Source organism: Thamnophis elegans, chromosome 6 (assembly GCF_009769535.1).
Source record: "Thamnophis elegans isolate rThaEle1 chromosome 6, rThaEle1.pri, whole genome shotgun sequence".
NCBI classification, from domain to species: domain Eukaryota; kingdom Metazoa; phylum Chordata; class Lepidosauria; order Squamata; family Colubridae; genus Thamnophis; species Thamnophis elegans.
This window is the reverse complement of record NC_045546.1, coordinates 50,817,330-50,837,188: the sequence shown is the minus strand read 5'-3', so window position 1 is coordinate 50,837,188 and position 19,859 is coordinate 50,817,330. Positions and strand designations below refer to the sequence as shown.

General features: G+C 34.4%; 1 protein-coding gene across 4 annotated transcripts in view; it reads left to right on the top strand.

Moving 5' to 3' along the window:
* Positions 1–19,859, top strand: part of SCAF4 (SR-related CTD associated factor 4) — an 83,025-nt gene that overhangs the window by 59,322 nt on the left and 3,844 nt on the right. For 3 of the 4 annotated variants that reach the window (XM_032220015.1, XM_032220014.1, XM_032220013.1), the window contains 5 exons: positions 329–485; positions 4,251–4,414; positions 8,252–8,414; positions 8,554–8,649; positions 8,730–8,918. In XM_032220015.1, the coding sequence (XP_032075906.1) occupies positions 329–485; positions 4,251–4,414; positions 8,252–8,414; positions 8,554–8,649; positions 8,730–8,918 (769 nt within the window). The remainder of the gene's footprint in view (positions 1–328; positions 486–4,250; positions 4,415–8,251; positions 8,415–8,553; positions 8,650–8,729; positions 8,919–19,859) is intronic. The other variant, XM_032220017.1, reaches the window with a different exon arrangement.

The window sequence follows — 19,859 nt, the reverse complement described above, 5'->3', positions numbered from 1 at the left end:
AATTTTAAAACAATGTGGCAGTTATTCCTATTTCACTTCTTTCTCCCCCTTTAATTTGACGATAAGAGCCACAACTATATCTTTTTTAACATATTACTATAAATCACTAAAAAAAATGAAAAGAGAAAGAATTCATGGTGGAATCAGCTGAACCACTATAATCAGCAAGGGATATGTAATAAATATATGTGATTTCTGCATAGCTTTAATTGTGATTGAACCAGTTCATTACCTACCTGGTTTTATGATTATGTTGAACTGAATGAATATAATTTATTATCTTAATAGTAAAACTTGTTGTCTGACAAGTGTGCTCTTTTTCCTTCAGATTGCTTGGGCTTTAAATAAAGGAATTAAGCCAGATTATAAGCAGTATTGGGATGTAGAATTAGGTGTTACCTACATACCATGGGGTAAAGTTAAACCTGAAGATTTGGAAAGTTTTTGTGAAGGAGGAATGCTGGACAATGATACACTTAGTCCTGGTAAGAAAATACATTTATGTTTAAATGTAACTTCTATAAAAATAGAAGTTTTAATTAAAATCTTTGTATACATAAAATATTTTAATCAATTAAAAATCACAATTTTAGCTGTTCGGGGATTAAATTAGATGCTACATACAAAAAGTAGTTTTTAAAGAAAAATGAAATTTTTAGTAAAACCACTTAGCAAGGATATGAGGCTTGGAAATAGTTATGTGATTCTAAATATCTGAAATACTTCAAGAGAAGAAAATACAGTTCGCCATTATACACAGTCTTAAGTTTACACTTCAAGGACTTTAATATATTAGAATAGGTTCAGAAAAAGCACAATAGAGATAATTGGTAATTAGAAGTTAAGTCTTATGAAAAGATGTGGAAGGAGGGATAATGTAGGTCTTTTCAATACTTCAGGGAAGAAGTCAAAACCTGTTCATGTTATGATGCCAGTGACTAAGTAATGGATTCAAACTGCAAGAAAGAAGCATCTGACTGAATGTTAGGAAAAAAATATTTCTATTAGAAAGAGCAGAGTGGAAGTTGAATGAATTACTAAGGGGAGAGGAGAGTTTCTTTTCATTAGGTGTATTCAGATAAGAGTGTTAACCATTTGCCAGGGATGCTGGAGTTCTATAAGTAAACAGAGAATTAGACTTGACAGTTTAAATAACCCTTTCAACTGCATGATTCTATGAGATTGGGATACATAGCAATACTGCCTCTCTTGGTTATAGATGTCTAAGCTGATGAAAATAAATGCAGACCCAGTCAAAACATAACAGTATTATAATATGAAAGAGGCTTGATTATAGTGAGTTTTGAAAAATCATTTTCAATTAAAATGCAAGAAGCTGAAATATCATTTGTAAAACCTTAATATATTTATTTGTATTGAAATATCAAATTTATAAACTGCCCATCTCACTCACAGAATGACTCTGTACCCAATTATAAAGTTTAAACATTAATTAATATGGAAGTTATACAGTCAAATGGTAACACCATTCTGTAAAGAATGCAAATGGCTTGGTTGCAGGTGTGGCCTCTTGATGCCTTTTTTTTAAAACGAAAGAGAGTTGGTTTGCTCCCGAGACAGCTTGTTATTTACCTTGAAAACAACATTAGTTGTCCATTAGGCCAGCTAAAGGAGTTGAAAGCAGGGATATTTTAAAAGAATTTTGTTTTAAGTTTTCAAATAGCTGGAACAGGTTCTTCAGGAAGTCAGGACAGAAAGTGTAAAATTACCTTCTTAAATTGTGCCTGCTAAAATAGCAGCCAAAAAAGTTGCAAGTGAAAGGTAGCTTCGATATTGTACCCAATTGACTATATTTTTCACCAAGTGAAATTTCTCTTTGTATAGCCAAATTATGCACAATTTGTGATGTATCCAAGGCATGGATTTGGCCCATTTAGAAACAGTTGTACCCAGTATACAGCAAACATAGTTTTGTAAACAAATTCACTATAATTGAATATTTCAAGATATAGTTGATGACCATGAAACAGTCCCAAATTACACAGCAATACAAAATGAATAGAGGCTGGAAGGACCTTGGAAGTCTTCTAGTCCAGCCCCCTGCTCAAGCAGGAGACCTATACCAGTGATGGCTAACCTTTTTTGGCTCCCGTGCCAAAAGTGGGAGGAGCACGGGGGGGCGTGTGCGGGCGTGCCACACCCATAATGCTATGTGTGTGACCAGCACACATACACACACCGCTTTTGGCACGGTTTTTTTGCCCTCCCCAGGCTCCAGAGGCTTTCTTGGAGCCTGGGGAGGGCAAAAACAGTCTCCCTCCCCGGCCTTCCGGATGGCAAAAAACAAACCTATGGGGAACCCGGAACTTCGGGAATGGTGACTTCTGGTTTGTCCGTAGGGCCAATTTTTGACCTCAGGAGGCTTTCCTGAAGGCTCCAGAGGGCGAAAAACGGCCCTACGGACAAACCAGAAGTCACTTCCGGTTTACCTGTAGAGCCATAGGCCAGGTTGCTTGTAGGGCCGGGTTTGCTCATAGGGCGAAAAACGGATCTACGGGGAACCCGGAAGTTCGGGAATGGTTACGTCAGGTTTGTCTGTAGGGCCGATTTTCGACCTCCGGTGCCTTCTGGAGGCTTTGGAGGGTGAAAAATGGCCTCAAAAGAAGGGAATAGACAGGTTGCTTCTCTCTTTGATTAGTTTCCAACCATTGTTTCTTGTTCTGCCCTCTGATGTTTTGGAGAATAATTTGACCCCCTCTTCTTTGTGGCAGCCCCTCAAACAATGATAAAACAAGTCTCCCTAAATTTTATACCTGTTTTAGGACTGTGTCTATTCTGAATGCTGAATCCTGACTTCTGGAGAACAATACAAATTCAGATAATAATAAGCAGGATCTAAATAGAATGCATAAAGCTAAAATGTACAATATATCTAGAAAAATAGATAACATTCATTTAAGATAACCATATTATTATAAACCAAATTTAATATATTGAGTACATTTTATATGTGGGTCTGTGTATTTTAAATTCTTCAATATTTACATATAATTTTAGTTCATAGTAGTGAAGTATATATATATATTTTTGCCAAATTGATAAGTTAATGTGACTTTGAAAAATTACTGACAAATATACATACAGTTGCATACAAATAGGAAGGAAAGTCAAAGTGCCCAAATAAAATAATAAAGTATGCCTTATTGAAGTGCTCTGATGACATCCTTGTGGCTGTCTAGACTTTGGATTCAATTTGGAAGACATTTGGATGATCCAGGATTGTGAATACTGCACCTGCCTGCAACTCATTAAAGTAGCTGCATGTGTTTCCAATAATTTATAGCTGCAGCATAGATTCACCATAGTATATTCAATCCTAGAAACACTTACAGTTGCTTAATGAGTTTCTAATTAGTGCTGTGTTCCTACTTCATGCAGCACCACTTTAAATAATATCTGCAAAATTCAGAGCTCTAGTTCATATATTAAAAAAATGAAGCTACCTTGACAGCATATGAGCTGCTGTGGCGTAGTGGTTAGAGGGCAGTACTGCAGGCCCTTCTGCTGATCACCAGCTGCCAGCCGTTTGGCAGATTGAATCTTACCAGGTTCAAGGTTGATTCCGCCTTCCATCTTTCTGAGGTGGGTAAAATGAGGACCCAGATTGTTGGGGGAAATATGCTGACTGTAAACCTGCTTAAGGAGGGCTGTAAAGCATTATGAAGTGGCATAGAAGTCTAAGTGCTATTGCTATATACACACACATGGAGAAGGAAAGTATTTTGAGTTTCTGCTTATTTCATCTTCATCTGTTACACAGAAAAACTTGAATATTGTGAAATGGTCTTAAATAGATTTAGGAATATACATATATTTTTTTTCTTCTAATGGAAGTGAAATCTGTATTTGTTTCTTCTGTCTATATTTCTGGGTATCATTCATCTAGTTTTATAAAGAATCATTTTCATGAAAAAGACTGGGAAGTTTTCTGTGTTGGATTACTATAAAATATTTCTTGACCATAATTCTGAATATATAGTAATTAGCAAGCAGTATAAAGGGACTGAGTTGAAGATGCAGTATTTAAAAAAGAGCTACATTTTTTATGAAGAATATTGCCTTCATCCAAAGAAAAATAAATAAAGACATGTATGAATTCTGTACACAATGTGTTTAGGCAACCTTATATGCACAAGGAATTAAACATATTTAAAGCAATTTAAAGATAAGTTTAAATGAATGAATAATTTGAGATGAAATATTTTTACATTCTTTTTAATCTTTTATAGAATGGAAAGGAATTCCAAAAAAATCAGAAAACCAGTTAGCCCAGAATGGAGGAGCTGGAAGTGGTGATACTGCACATAATGAACAAACGTCACCTGTAGCTAAAGCCTTGCCAATCCAAATGCCTATACCTATACCTACACCAATAACAGTACCACCACCACAGGCAAGTTCAATGTGCCTCTCCCCCTCTCCTCCATTGGATACTTGTATAACTTCAAATACTTTCTTTTGATATATATGTAATATGGGTTTGATTTCTAAAAATTGTATTTGAAATTCTTCGTAATGTTAAGATTTTTAGCTTAAAGGACAGCCAAACATCCTGTAATATTCAGGTCATGATAACTTTATTGTGTAAGAAAATCAGCATGAGTGTTAAATTAATAGAAAACAGAAGACATGTTTGAGATTTGTGAAATTGGATTTAATTGTGAATGAGAACCTGAAAAATAATATTAAGTGTATCCTTCAGTTGAAATTACTTTCATTACACAGCATTTTTAAAAGGGATGCATAAATTGAGGATTTTCTCCCATTAAATTGTAGAGAAGATAGTAAGTTGAATGGAAAGAATATACAGTATTAACTTACAAAATATAATTTATGAGGATCTTTCATGAAGAAATTGGGGTGTAGATTTCATCAGAATTAAAGCCTTAGAAGTGTGTTAGATTTTCCAAACTGCCTCTAGAGCAGGGGTGCCAAACTCAAGGCAGAGGGACCGGATCTGCCTGTGGGGTTCTTTGATCCGGCCCCTGGGGTTGCCCTGGAAATAGCAAAGGACCGGCCTGTTTTTCCTCTGCCAGGAAAAACTGAGCTTGGGAGGGCAGCCTACGTTTCGCTGGCAGAGGGTTGCAGGAGGTTGTTGTAGCCAAAAGCGGAGCTCAAAAGCCCATTTTTGCTGGTAGAACACTTGGGCCACCACAGACATCCCTGACCTGACATGAGTGATGTTGAGCTGGCCATGCCCACCCTGACCCTCCAACACAACCCTGGTATGTCCCTCAATGAAATCAAGTTTGACATTCCTGCTCTGGAGCATTTTAGCACTTTGCTCAAAAAAAATGATATGGGTGAAATAAATCATACTGCAAGCTTTTTAAAAAAAGTATAATTTTAGGAACAGTAGTATCAGATAATTTGTTCATTATGTAATTACCGTATTTTCCCATCTATAAGATTTTTCCTATGTATAGTATTCCCTCCCCCTCACTTTCTTACCCAAAATTCAGAAATCAACATTTTAAACATGAAATAGAAGACATTTATTTTGCAGAGTAAGACATTCGATTACTGATACCAATATTTATTTTTTTGTTTTCTGACATTTTTATGGGCTCAGAACACTCCAAAATTACTGCTCACTATCGCATCTGGACACTGGCTACACACTCTCCAGAGCATCAGGTGATGTCAGTTACATAAGGCTCATGATTGGATGAAACCTGTTACTGTGTTTCCCCAAAAATAAGACAGGGTCATATTTTCTTTTGGCCCCCGAAATAAGCACTTGGTCTTATTTTTGGGAAGGTCTTACTATTTTTGAGGTGCAAGAGGTCCTTTAACTGCAGCCCGCAGATCGGCTGATCCAGAGAGGGCCGGAAGTTCTGTCTCTGTTTCTGGCATACTCTAGCCAGCCTTAGCATCACTGGGCCTGCTGCTCTTTTTGTGGTTGCCTCTAAGAGAAGGAGAGTGGTAGCTAGGGTTTGCAGGAGCGGTCTCTGCAAAACCGTTCCACATGGATGGCAGGTGCATGTGGGGTGCATGGGGCATGTCCTCCCTCCCCCCCTGACTGGCTGCACATCCATTTAAATATGTTAGGGGAGGGCTTATTTTAGCACATGCGCTCAAAAGTCTGATTGGGCTTATTATCTGGGAAGGTCTTATTTTTGGGCAAACAGGGTAGCTTGTCTCTGCAATCAGAAATTTGGCTTGTGAGGCTAGTTTGCAAAGATAAGGTATCAGCAGTTTTGCAACCCTGATTCTCTCGGTCCCCCATGTATAAGACGCCCCTCCATTTTCAGGTAAATATTTTAAAGAAAAAGTATCGTCTTATAAATGGAAAAATACGATAATCATAAACAAAGTTTAGAACTAAAATTACTTTAACAAGAATTTTAAAAATGAATATATTTTTATCAAAAGAATAATTTAAATATTACTCAAATTATGTAATAGCTTCAAGTGTGTTTACATATGTAGATGAATGTATATCAGATGCTAAATTCATAGAAGAAGGATATCAAATCATAAGTGGGAAACAATACAACTATCATTTATGTAGTTTTTCTTTTTTATGGAAAACAAACATGATGATGTAGAGTTCTTTTAAAAAAATGTAATCACAGGTTAAATTAAAAGTTATCCTAGCATATTATCTCTAATGACCATCTCCACTTTTAATTTCTTTATTAAGATGTTTTATGGTATAGATAGTCCTTGACACATAACCACTGAGCCCAAAATTCCCATTGCTAAGTAAGAGTTAAATGAGCTTTGCTCCATTTTACAATATTTTTGACATAGTTGTTAAGTGAATCATTGCAGTTGTTAAGTGAACCATACCGCAAATTTGCCTTCCCCCATTGACTTACTTACCAGAAACCGGGTGGGAAGGTTACAAATAGTGATCACTTGACCCTGAGACAGTGCAGCTGTCATAAATACATGTCAGTTGCTAAGTGTCCGAATTTTGATCATGTGACTGGAAATGATGCAGCGGTTGTAAGTGTGAAAACTGGTAATAAATCTCTTATTTTTGGTGTCATAACTACAAGTGGCTACTAAACAAATGGTTGTAAGTCAAGGACAGCCTGTAAATGAATGTATGCAACATACTGTTGAACATCAAGTGAAACATTTCCCCCAATTTGAAAAAACCTCGTAAACAAATAAGGAAATAGAAAATAAAACTATAAAAATATTAAAATCTAATAGTTTTAATCTATTTTTGAATTTGTCTACTTGTATAACAAACATTGAATGAATAAAATATATACACATTTACTTTTAACCTTTTAATTGTTTTATAGAGATGATGCAGCATTTAAAATATTTTACTAGTAATTACTATTTTTCTCTATCCAATTGCACTAAAATTTTTGAATATGAAGAATTATGCTAATCAGGAATGTATTATTATTGGTTCCATTAAAGTATACATTATTTCAATTCAACTTAACATATGACAATATCATGAGTGATAATGTTACATCATTTTATTGATGCTAACAAGAAAGAATTGATAGTAAAAGAGACAACTAATGATTATACAACTCAGCAAGCAGACAAACAAAAAATACTAACAATTAAAAGTTCTTTCCCATTGTGATATTCTCCAGCAATTCTGGACTTAACAAACATTATACTAGTCTTGCTGATTATGCATAATAAACTTTGTATTGATTATATTTTCAAATTTTATAACGGTGGAAGCATGTAGTCCAGCATGATGAATCCCAACATGGGAAAAGTTTGATACAAAAGAAAATTGCAAAGCAGTTCAAAGAAAACTTACAGAATTTCACTGAGAGATAGAATTATAACCTAAACATTCTTAGTAGCTTTTTGTGCTGGATTCCATAGGTGCACTAATTGCACTGCTCCATCTAAAAAACACATTTTTGGAAAACACCCTAAAACAACATTTCAATCAGCACTTACAAATATGACATTGTATGAGCTACTCGATTGTTTAAATGTACACTGTTAATTAAAGAAATAATATATGTTATGCCAAAGGAAGAAGCAGATAAATAAGGAACCTCTGATACTTGCTTTTGTCACTACTGTTTCGATATGAACTATATCTTGATTTAAAAATAGCATTTATCGGTGGTTTATTTTATTTGTGATTCAGAATTTAAATCTCTAACTATTAAGAACTTGAGGTGAGGGTTTAATTAAAATGAACTTTACCAATTTTCTGTTTCTGACATAAAGTTACCTGTAAGGATAAGAAACTATGCAATAAAATGAAAATAATTTTATCCAATTGCAGGTACCACCACATCAACCAGGTCCTCCAATGGTTGGTACCCTTCAGCCTCCTACATTTACTCCTCCATTAGGAATTCCACCTCCTGGATTTGGTCCTGGAGTTCCTCCTCCACCACCACCACCATTTATGCGACCAGGCTTCAATCCAATGCATTTACCACCAGGTATATTAATAGTTCCTAGAAAGTTTGTAGGCATATGCATTATGTGTTAGGTACTCTAGAAAGTATGGCTTTCTGTTTATAGATCAGTTGAATGAATGACTGTTCTAAAAGTGATACTTCATTATTTCTTTCTTCATAGGTTTTCTTCCTCCTGGACCACCACCTCCCATTAATCCATCGGTTTCAGTTCCTCCAGTTTCTGCCCCTCCTTCTGGAGGAGTAAATATCCCAAATTGTAAGTGAGAGTTGTTTGGTGTTAAAGATAATTCCAATAGAAGTTTATGCTATTTAAAATGTTATTAATGTCATTTTTAGCTACTGTGGCCACTATAAATGAAGACACTACCAAAGACTCTTCTATAGGGAACCCTATTCCAACAGTAGTTTCTGGAGCTAGAGGAAATGGTGAAAATGCAGAAGGCTCCAAAGGATATCCAAATGCTCCGCCACCTGTCACTTCTGCTAGTATATCAGCTTCTGTATCCCAACCAGTCCCACTTCTTGGTAAGTTCAGCTTTCAGGTGTTGGCGGTGCCACATTTCTGTATTCATTCCAGACGGATAACTCCTACAAAGCAAAATATAATCCGGGCTGCTGGAATGTTAAGCCTTTAATTTTTGAGTTCTGATTATGAATAATGAAGAACAATATTCATCCTGAAAAGCTTGAATTGATAAATTGATAAAGAGAATGATATAATATACATTTTAGTAAAATGAACACTTCAAATATTTTGACTCCAACTAAACTAACAGATTTGGAATTTGATTGTTAACTTACCAGAGTTTTCCCCTCTGAACTTCAATACATTTTCAAATAGAAAAGATGAAAACAGTTCCTCTTTGTATTTCTCAAATACACACACTTCCATATCCCAAATGCTGCCTTTTTAGTCTCTTACCTGAAGAACTTCTCTCTGTCTTTTGGGAGCTTAGTTGATATTTTAGAAAATATGTTTAGTTTCTTTCCCTTCAATTTAAATCTCATCATGAGATGTGGAAATTAGTTTTGTGATTCACTGCCTGCATTTATTATTTAGCTGTGACAGCACTCAAGCAACCGATGTCTTATATTTTTACTCTTTTACTTCTTTGTGCTATTCTAATGTTCTGCCATTTTTTGTCTAGATTTCATATACTTTCATAATCCAAAAGAAAGAAAAATACATTAGAAATAATTCCTTTTGATTAAATATGCAAATATTATGAGACATTTATCACACAATACCTATCAGCTGTGTCAAGATTTGTTTTCAGACCACCGATTTATTACTTTCACAATTGTTTCAGAAAACCTATACTGGAATTATTTACATTTTATTTTTTTCAACAATTGGCATTCCACAATACATAGTTATTAAAGTTCAGATTGTCCATTAATTCAAAACAAAATATGTTGTGAATAAGTTCTTAATAAGTTTATAGCAGATCTGCACAACAAAAACTTCAGGGCTGCCACCAGCTCCAGTGCTACTACCACTTTGTTGGGCACAGAACAGCTGATCAGCACATCATATATTCCTTTGACATATAATCTTTTGCTTCCAGTGAATTGCATCCACTGTTTCATTCCATTGTTAGTAGAACATTCAAATGGCTAATACCAGAACCTTTGCATCCAGTCAATTGTTCATGTTCATTCATTCATTCACTTATTCATTCACCATGTCATACCTGTGGTTTACAAAGCTATGGTCCAATACAGTTGCTAGTCCTTTTTCTTAATCCTATCTTTTCCTGTTTCCTATCATGTGTCAGTTTTCACACTAAGATCGTGCTTCCTGAAACTAGATTTTTTAAATATAGAACTATAAAATTACCTTTAAGGTCAAGTAATCTAAAGTAAGGAATATAAATCACAATAATTCGTAGTATAATAAAAAGATTCGCTCTATATATGTGTGTGTGTGTGTAAAATTAGTATACATAAATTAATATGTTACAAAATCAAGAATTATGGAAAATACTTTCTGATCCTGGCTTACCCTTTCTGATCTGTGCTTTTTATTCTTATTTATTTATCAGTATGAGCTTAGAGCACCCCAAAGAGCCTATGTAATGGGAAGAAGTAGCTAAGGGGAGGGATCTATGGTAAAAGAATTTGACAAATTTATAAATTATGAATTATACCATTTGGACAAGGTTTTAAGTATTTGGGCATTTGATTACATTTGTTAACATTTATGAGCAGAAAACTGATATAGGTAGTCCTCAATGTATGAGCATAGCTGGGACCAACATTTCTATTTTTAAATAAGGTAGCAGCTGTGTTAAGTGAGTTGCATCTGATTGTTTTGATTTTTTTATCATGGTTGTTAAGTAAATCATTGCAGTTGTTAAGTGAATCAAATGGTCATTAAGTTGTAGATGCAGCTATTGTAAATAGATACACAGTCATGTATTATATAAATAGTTGCCACGCAACCAAATTTTGATCATATGACTCTGGGGATGCTGCTATGGTTGTAAGTGCAAGGACTTGTAACTTTTTTTAGCACCATTGTAACTTAGAATGGTTTCTAAACGAATTGTTGCAAGTCGAGGACTACTTACAATCCACATATATTGCTTAGGGTTTATAGAAAAGTTGAAGGAAAAGGAAAGCTATTGTCAGATTAATCTTTGGTAATGGCTTATTTTATTACTTGCATAGTTATAGGGGAGTGAGGATATTTAATGTGCAGTTGAAGATAAAGTTTAATTTCATATCAGGCTTGTGTTAGAAAATATAAATACTTTTGCAGATATAAGACTTAAACTTATTTTTTTCTGGCAACTGCAGCTTGAGAATAAGCCAATCAATTATATTTAAAAATTTGGAACTGTCAGTTTGGGATCATGAATGGCACCAGGGTTTTCTTGATCCACCTAAGATCTGAAGTATTACATGCCAAATTTAGTGAAATAATGGATTCAGGGTCTCTGAACTATATGAATCCAAGGAACTCGGTGACAAGGTACTTAATGTAAGGGCTTGTTGCCAATGATCATTAATGTATTACCTAATCTCAATTTCAGTTCAGTGCTTATTGTGTTAAGGCACTGTGTAAATTCTGCAGTGGATTTGAAAAGAAAGGAGGATGGAAGTGGTTTCAGCACCCCCAAACATTTCTTTTCAAATCAGTACATGTATTTTGCTACCTTAATATAGCAAACTTATTTGCAGTCCCTCGATGGCTGCAGCAACACTTAGGATCTTTTGGGAATGGGGGCAGAGAAAGGAAGCCTATAAATCTACCCCTGCCCCTCTCAATCAGTATGAATTTGACTGTAGTTTAAAATTGCCTCAATAAAGAGCAATTTATTAATGTTGATTGGATAGTATATTCCTTATCTAGAAGGCAATCAATAAAATTGCTTTAATCACTGAATAATTTAATTCGGATTACCTAATCTTTGGATCAAGTTAAATCTGATACGGTGAAATTTATTTCCAACTGAAACTAGTCTATAACTGCAGCTATGTTTCTAAATTTAATAATTTACTTTGATATTCTGGTTGTAAGATGATCATTTCCTGGATCAGCAAGTATTGTTGCAGACGGACATAATGTACATTTTACCTAATCTACATATGTATTGAATTAACATGCATTTCAAAATCCACGCACACATATTCATACATTTCTTTTTCCTAACGACAACTGTGTTACATTCATAATGTTTTAGTCTCTAAAAGAGCACTGCATACTTTAGTTTTTTACATAGAGATTACTTCCAGGTTTCTTGAACAGTTCAGGGTCTAACAAATAAAAAAATATAGAAATGATATGGAGAAGCAGTGTCAGTCAAAACAAGGCAAAATTGCTGAACAGAGCTCCTTTAAAAAAATCTAAGGTAAGTTGTAATGCTTCTCCAAAAAAATAACAAGTTATAGTCAGATGCTATGGAAAAGTCTATAAAATAATGTTTATAAGGCATTTTAGGTGTGTTATTTAATATGAAATTGGTATTGAATAATATGGGAGGGAAAATCAGTGTAGAAAGCCTTATGGAAGAACTTGTCACATGATCTGGCAAGGGAGAGGGCACACTTGAAGGTAATATTCAATATTATTTTGAAACATCAGTGCAAACACAAGCCAATGGGTATGTAATATTTCCAAGTGCTGGAGTAAACTGGGGCGAGCCAAATTCAAGTTTACCCTCAACCATATAAACTTACTGGAAGTCTTTGGTCCAATCACACTCCAAATACCCCAAAATACCTCACGCTGTTTGGGAAAAATTAAAGAGAGACCGCTGTGTATGCTACCTTGCCCTCCTGAAGGAAGGTGAGATATAACTAATATATAAATCAATAAATCTGTATTATGAACATGTTACCTAGAAGGTATACTGATTGCTGGATGTGTCAGAAAAAGGAACCTAAAAACTACTCTAGCTTAACAGATATAATTTCAAAAAAGTTGTGTGGATTCCCATATACTGTTTTCAACGGAGATACTCATATGACAGACTGAGAACATTACATCACTTGTACCTTCTAGTGTTGTGACACTAATAATGCAGTACTTATTCCAGTGTAAGCGGATATAAACTGTAGTCCAATGTGCTGATATCCTTTAAAAAATGAAATAAAGTTGTATGGATGCATCTTCTCTAGAAATATTGATGGCTAAGTAGAATTGCCACCAGCATAGTTGTAATTTTGGGTCTAATATGCTACATTCTTCATAATACTATGAATTTTGCTGCGTGCATAAATTATGTAAATTAATGGCATTGATTATGTTCTATTTTCATCTTGTTAGTGAAGAAAAAAGCCAATAGGCTTAGGAATTTTTTTTGAAATGAAAACTAAATTTCTCTATTTCAAGTGACTACTAATGTCATTTACATGAACACACTATGTTTAACATTTAAATCTGCAAAGCTAAAAAACCCATTCTGGTTTATAAAACTCTTAAGAAATGTGAGAAAGTTTTCTAGAGGAATTAACCTTGTTGAACCAGTTTGTAATATTTGGTAGGATATTTGGGTTCATGAATGCTGAACAATCCCATAATAATGAAGCACTCCATAAACTGTTTCAAAATTCAATATCAAGTGATGGGATATAGTTTTTGTAGCTGAATATCTTCATTTCTGGTGACACTGTTCTGATTTCTGCAAATGGTACTAAATGTTGCTATCATTTTAGTAATTTGTGGAATAAGTAAATTTCAGGGAAGATTCTTTCGTCATTGTCTCAGTTACTTAGACTCATATATAAAACATCTCTCTCTGTCCCCATGAGTCTAAAGGTTGGTTCTATTTTCAGTTCTTAGTGGTTTACTCATGGATACAAAGGATTCACCATCACATTTTAGCAAAACACTATTCAGCATTCAATACACATTACTTTAAAAATTGCATTGATCTTTTATCTTTCTGTAAGAAACATAACATGCAATACCTGCTACTACTTTGGTAAGGGAAAGGTAATTTTGCTGTTATATAAAAGAAAGTAAGTCACAGTGGGCATATGTATATCCTCTGCATGTCTTGGAGATGATTAACAAAGCTGTGATAGAAAATGGATGTAAACCTAGTCAAAGCAAATTATTTTTAGTTTAAGTTATTTTAACAGATTCATTAATTAACAAAGTAATATATAAATTATTAACCATGTATTGTAAGAAGAGTAACATAATCTAATCATTGTATTGCCATTGAATAAACATCTTGACTGAAATGTGACTGATGATAAATAGAAACTGAAAAATAAGTATTTTTTTCCTTTGATAAATCTGATATTTAATCCCTTCCAGTGAATAATTCCAAAGCATTTGATACATGAAAAATTAACCAGCAGTGGGTTACTATGGTTTTATTTATAATTTATTTATAATTTTCAGATCAGTACCATTAACTCTATAGACTTCAAGCATTTTGTGTCCTTGGAAAAATAACATTTTACTCTCTATCTATTATTTATACCTATTTGCAATAATCACAGTGAAAAGCAGGTCGAAATTGTTATGCTGTTAAAATGTTTATGAAGAACAATTGACTTATTATAATTAAGAGTATAACTTCAGAAGTGAGATGTTTGACATATTCTGAAATCATCTGAAATCAAGTGCTCCCTCACAAACCATTTGAAATTACACAGAATAATTAGATATTTCTATTATATGCCTTGTAGTTTTCAAAGATTGAAATGCTAACTTCACATTTTAAAATTCAAGTTATATCTGGTTGAACATGAATTTACATATGCTGAACATCAACATAGGAATGCTGTTATAAAACATTGTTAAAGCACATAGGAGGAATACTTAAAATTCAGAAAATACATTTCATCAACTCAGTTTAGTAGGATTGAATGAATATCCACTCTCTTTTTTAAATAAATGTAAATAAGAAACAAGTACCCACATTTGTAGATAACCGAAAACTGTTTCTGCCTAGTTTGAATTATATTGCTGGGAATAGTATAGCTTTATTTCTACTTTAGTGCCTAAAAATGACAAGTACAGAAAAGGGTCCCCTTCCCGTTTGTAGTGGAGGCACCACTTAAGGCATTTCTGGGTTGAAAGGATTAGCCTCACTGTTGGAAGACACCCATGGTGCCTCCTTTCATGTCCCCATCAAGGAGTTGGCTGGGAGTTCACCCTGCCACGCAGCAGCACTTGGCTCACTAACTTCCAACCCAGCATCCTAACCATGTGAGCCACTGCTCTTGGTATGAAAAGGATTATTGTCCTAGTATAGTTTCAGTAAATCATATTACTTTTGGTTGGGAAGAGCAAGTTCATGAACATACATAAAGTAAATTGAGATGGAACTTTTTTAAATACCAAAATTTGCTTGAATATGTTTAAAAAGTGAATTCGAACTTCAAAATCTAATAGCATTAACAAACAAAGCTAAGACAATGAAGAAATTGCATGTGTATTCACATACAGTCTAATAATCCCCTGTGGTTTACATGGGATGAAAAACCATATGCAAACAAATTCAGCAATTTTATGAAGATGTTATGGATAGTCTGCTGTTAACTTATGCTGATGTTAAACGCAGCTGTATAGTATTTATAATATATCTAACTCTTTCTTTTGCATTTGCGCCACATGGATACGTTTCTTTCTCATGTTCAATAAGACAGATAATACGTGATTTTAACTAGGGTTTTCCTACTTATCTTGATATTTAGTATATCCTCTCTTACAAAGTAATTTACAGTTTTGTAGTTACAGTATATCAGCTAAGTCATCAAATCAAATATTTCCTGGGAAGGGAAATTGGCCATTTTCCTTTGGTTTTTTGCTTTATTGTCAAATAGTTCTTACTGTTAGAAAATGGCTCAATTTTATTTGGATTACATTTTCATGTAATTGAAATTCATTAGCTATGTTCCATGGAGCATTGTCAACCATTTTCTATTCCAAAAGCTTTGCTTCTGGAAAACTGCTACGTATAATGGCTGCATCAGTACATTTTAGTTTTCCTTCAGTGATCACAATTTGGACTGGAAAGATTATTGAGCAAAGTGGTTACAACTATGCTTGCGATTTTTACACAGGACTGTAATGGTAATCATATGACATAAAAATGAGGTGAAGATAATAAATTCAGCCATTGCTCACCATTTTTAAGCACCATCGTAACTGCAAATAGTTGCTGAAACAATTGCTAAGTAAGGACTACCTTCTGAGTTCAGAGAAGATCTTTAACAATATACCTTTTAGATTCCCAGATGTCAGTCTTTTGATGGTCAGAAAGCAGACTTCATACGAACTACTGGAACTCTATTGTTGCATGGTATAATAGGATCTTAAAGGCATGACAGAGTTTCTCCATCTTCTGCCAAAGGAAATCATGACAGGGCAAACTTGAGGGTTTTTTTCTCATTTTTTTTTCTTTTAGGGTTAAATTGTTTTTACATAACTACCTTTGTAGTCTTTCTTCAAGGTAATATTCTACAACAGAATATTCTGGCTCTGGAATGGAATATTTTATATATACCTAGTCTTGATTTTCAGTTTGATGCAGAAAGGTTTGCATGTATAATCATCCTTAACTATGATTATATATAGGATAACCATTTAGGCTATCAAATCCAACTCCCTGCTCAGTTCAGGAATCCAAATCATTCCCTGTATGTAGGTAATTGATTCCATTGTGTGAAAGGTGTTTGTGTACTTCTGTGATGGCATTATGGGAATTATAGGAAAACAAGCTTGTGTACTTTCAAATATGCAATTATATTCCTAATTCTTAAGAGTAAATGCTCTCAGTTTATTCAGTTTCTCATCATGGGATTTAGCTTCTAAGTCCCTGATAGTTTTCTTTTCCTTTTTTTTTTTTTTTAACATTTGTCCGTTTCTCTAAAACTTAAAAGTTTTCTGCCTGAAACTGGATACTATGTGGACTACATCCTGGCCATTGCAAACTAAAATAGAAGTGTTATTTTATATTATAAAATGTATTGGTTGGCTGTAATTGCCTTTCTTTTCAACCACTTCACCACTGACTCAGTTTGCAAATCTGTTACTAATCCACATTATTTTTCCGCTTGTCAGAGCTCTTGCTTTACTCTTCTTTATTCAGCCCCAGTCTTTTAATTTCCATCAGCTTTTAAGTGATAAGACCACGTGGGAAATATCATCAAAAGAAATTTCTAATACTATCAAAACAAAAAGAAGTGTCGAAAGAGTGACAACGCTGGGGATGTCCATAATGCTGATATTCCATTGAATCCATATGCAGTTCAAATCCGGGAGGATGTATTTATCTTTTAAGGAGCCCAATAAATAGCATCTGAGTATGATTATGATGATGATGAATGCAAGATGGTGAACATAACTTAATACTTTTGCCTCCTATTTTTCCCTACAACAACCCATTGAATATCTTGGTGCCTTCTGTTCTCATAACAAAAAGCAACACAAGACAATTCCTGCTGCATGATGCATGACCTGCTAGGAAGTTCCTTGGAATATAGCAGACTGCTACTTCGTTTTTTTTTTAAACTGCCTTTAATTGTTAAGGAAATATGCCTTTCAAAAGTGTCACGGTATTCCATTTTCTTTTGGTATTTATTTTCTGTTTGTTTTGTCAGTGTTGAACAGGATTCAAAACTCTGAGTCACAGTGTATCTTCTATATCTCAGTTCTGCCAGTTTAATCATGTAGCATCCCCTTTTGTTTCTTGTTAAAGCTTCATCCTTTTACCTCAATTCAATATGAGCTTTCTCTGCTTTGTTCACTGCTTTGATCCTTTCTTCATAGACCCTGTAAATTTGCACTTGCTGCTAACACATGGCAATTCATTTTTTAGTTGGATCACAAACATGCTACCAGCAGTGCAGATGATCACTACAGATTCCTTCTTTATCTTTACATTTGTTTCTTAAGGTTATACTATAGAAAGCTTTTATTTATTGCTTCTTTCTCAGGTAAGCCAAGGGTACACCCCATTTTGAATATGGTGTCCATTGCAACCCCACATTTAATTTCCATTTACTGGAGATTTTAAAGAAGAGACTGTACAGTCATTTGTCTGAAACAGTATATAATCTGCTTGAGCAGGGGCTTGGACTAGAAGACCTACAAGGTCCCTTCAAATTCTGTTATTTTATTCTGTTATTTCAAAAAGTATTGGGAGAAATTGCAACAGGTTCAAAGGAAGACATCAAGAATATTAGGTGACTAGAAATCAAATTCTTGAGCAGAGATTTAAGCCTGAGATAAACACAACTGGGGAATATAACACTCTTCAAATACCTGAAAAGATGTTACTTGGAAGAAGATGAAGAATTTTTAAAAATTTCAGAATGTAAAGCACTGAATAATAAATGTCATTGGAAGGGAGATTATAATTGAATATTAGTGAAGGAAACAAATTATCATGGGTAATAAAATATTGGGAAGTTATGGCTGGTTAGCAGTAGCGGCTGCTGTTGTGGTACGATCTATTTTGAATGTTCAGTCATCATTAGTTAGTCAATCCCTCATTCTTTCCCACACCTAGTAGCAACCACTTTACTTGCCTGAGGGAAATGGGAGGGAGGGGGGCAGATTTCTGGTTCTCCCTGTCAGATTTCATCTAGGAAATTCAATGGAAAGCTGGCAGGAAGTTGGAAATTGTTTCCTGATCCTTGCTTTTTCCCCCTCAGTCATTCTGTTTCTCTGGGTAAGGGAATGTCTCTGAAACAATGACTCAGTGGGGCATTGGTTGGTCTAATAATTTAATTTCGTAACTACTTTTCTTCCTCCCAATTATAGTTATAGTTATCTTTATTTGAAAGAAAAGTATGGAAAATATGTCAAGAAACAAAATCTAAACATAATACAAGTCTTTAAAAATATAGTTTATGTTGCAATTTAATCCCAGCTGAATTTCTTGGTCCTTGAGTTCAATCATTTCAATAGTTGTTTAGATGTCTTAAATTGTGTGTGTTATTTGATACATGGACCTCTTTAATACTAAACATATCTATTTATTTTCTGATGATTATTTTTGTGAAGAGAAATGTCTTCAAAGAATATGTAAATTGCATCTGGGATCTAGAACCTGTTGCAACCACATGGATCATGTTTTGAATATAATAATAGTTTGTATTTCCATATACATTGTGCCAAATTTGGACACAACCATGAGACAAAAAGCTGCAGGAAGATACTAAACGTCATCTCCGCCCTCCAAGCTGATCAGGTTCTTTGAGACACTGTTCTACCAGTGATAGTATTTTTCGCTGAGCTAGGCTATTTTGCCTAACCCTAGAGTCATGAAAACAGGCAGCATATAAATCTCCCTCCCCTTCATATATTGACAGATATTGCCTGTCAATATATGATGAAACTTGTTTTGTACTCTGGGAAACTAGTGAATGGGAAGTGGTGAGGCATTGTAAAAATTGCCTAACCCTGGTTCAGAAAACTAGACTGTTTTCTTATGTGCACTTGAGGCTGCTTAGCAAATATAGATACAACCCTCAGCCCACCCCATTGGTGTATTGTAGGGGAAGGGGAATTCTGTTTCTTTTAAGCAAGAAAATCTTGGGTTTAAAGTATTTCTACTGGAGTCTTGTGTTCAGGGCATTAGGTATTTCTAAGGGTTTAGAATTATTGCTATGCTTACTGATGTATGTGTATGGAAAGACAATGCTGAAACAGATATACTAAGTACACCATATTAAATAAACGTTATTATCAACTAAGTGTACATAGAATTGAGGAGCTCCAAGCATTATTGCTAAAAATAATGCCCCATCAATTTAAACATGCAAAAACTTTAATTCTTTTGTTTTGACTCTTGTGTCAGCTTTACAAAGGAATGGGAATTAGTTGTGAAACTTAAAACATAGGATGTTTGAAATGCAATTTCAATTCATACTTGGACTTTATGTTCTGCTCTGGTTATAAGATTTGGTATAGAGTTGAAAATTAAATTGTTTTAATTACTTAGTTCCTATTTAGATGCTTCTTATGGATGAAGATGGGTCTGAAATACTTTT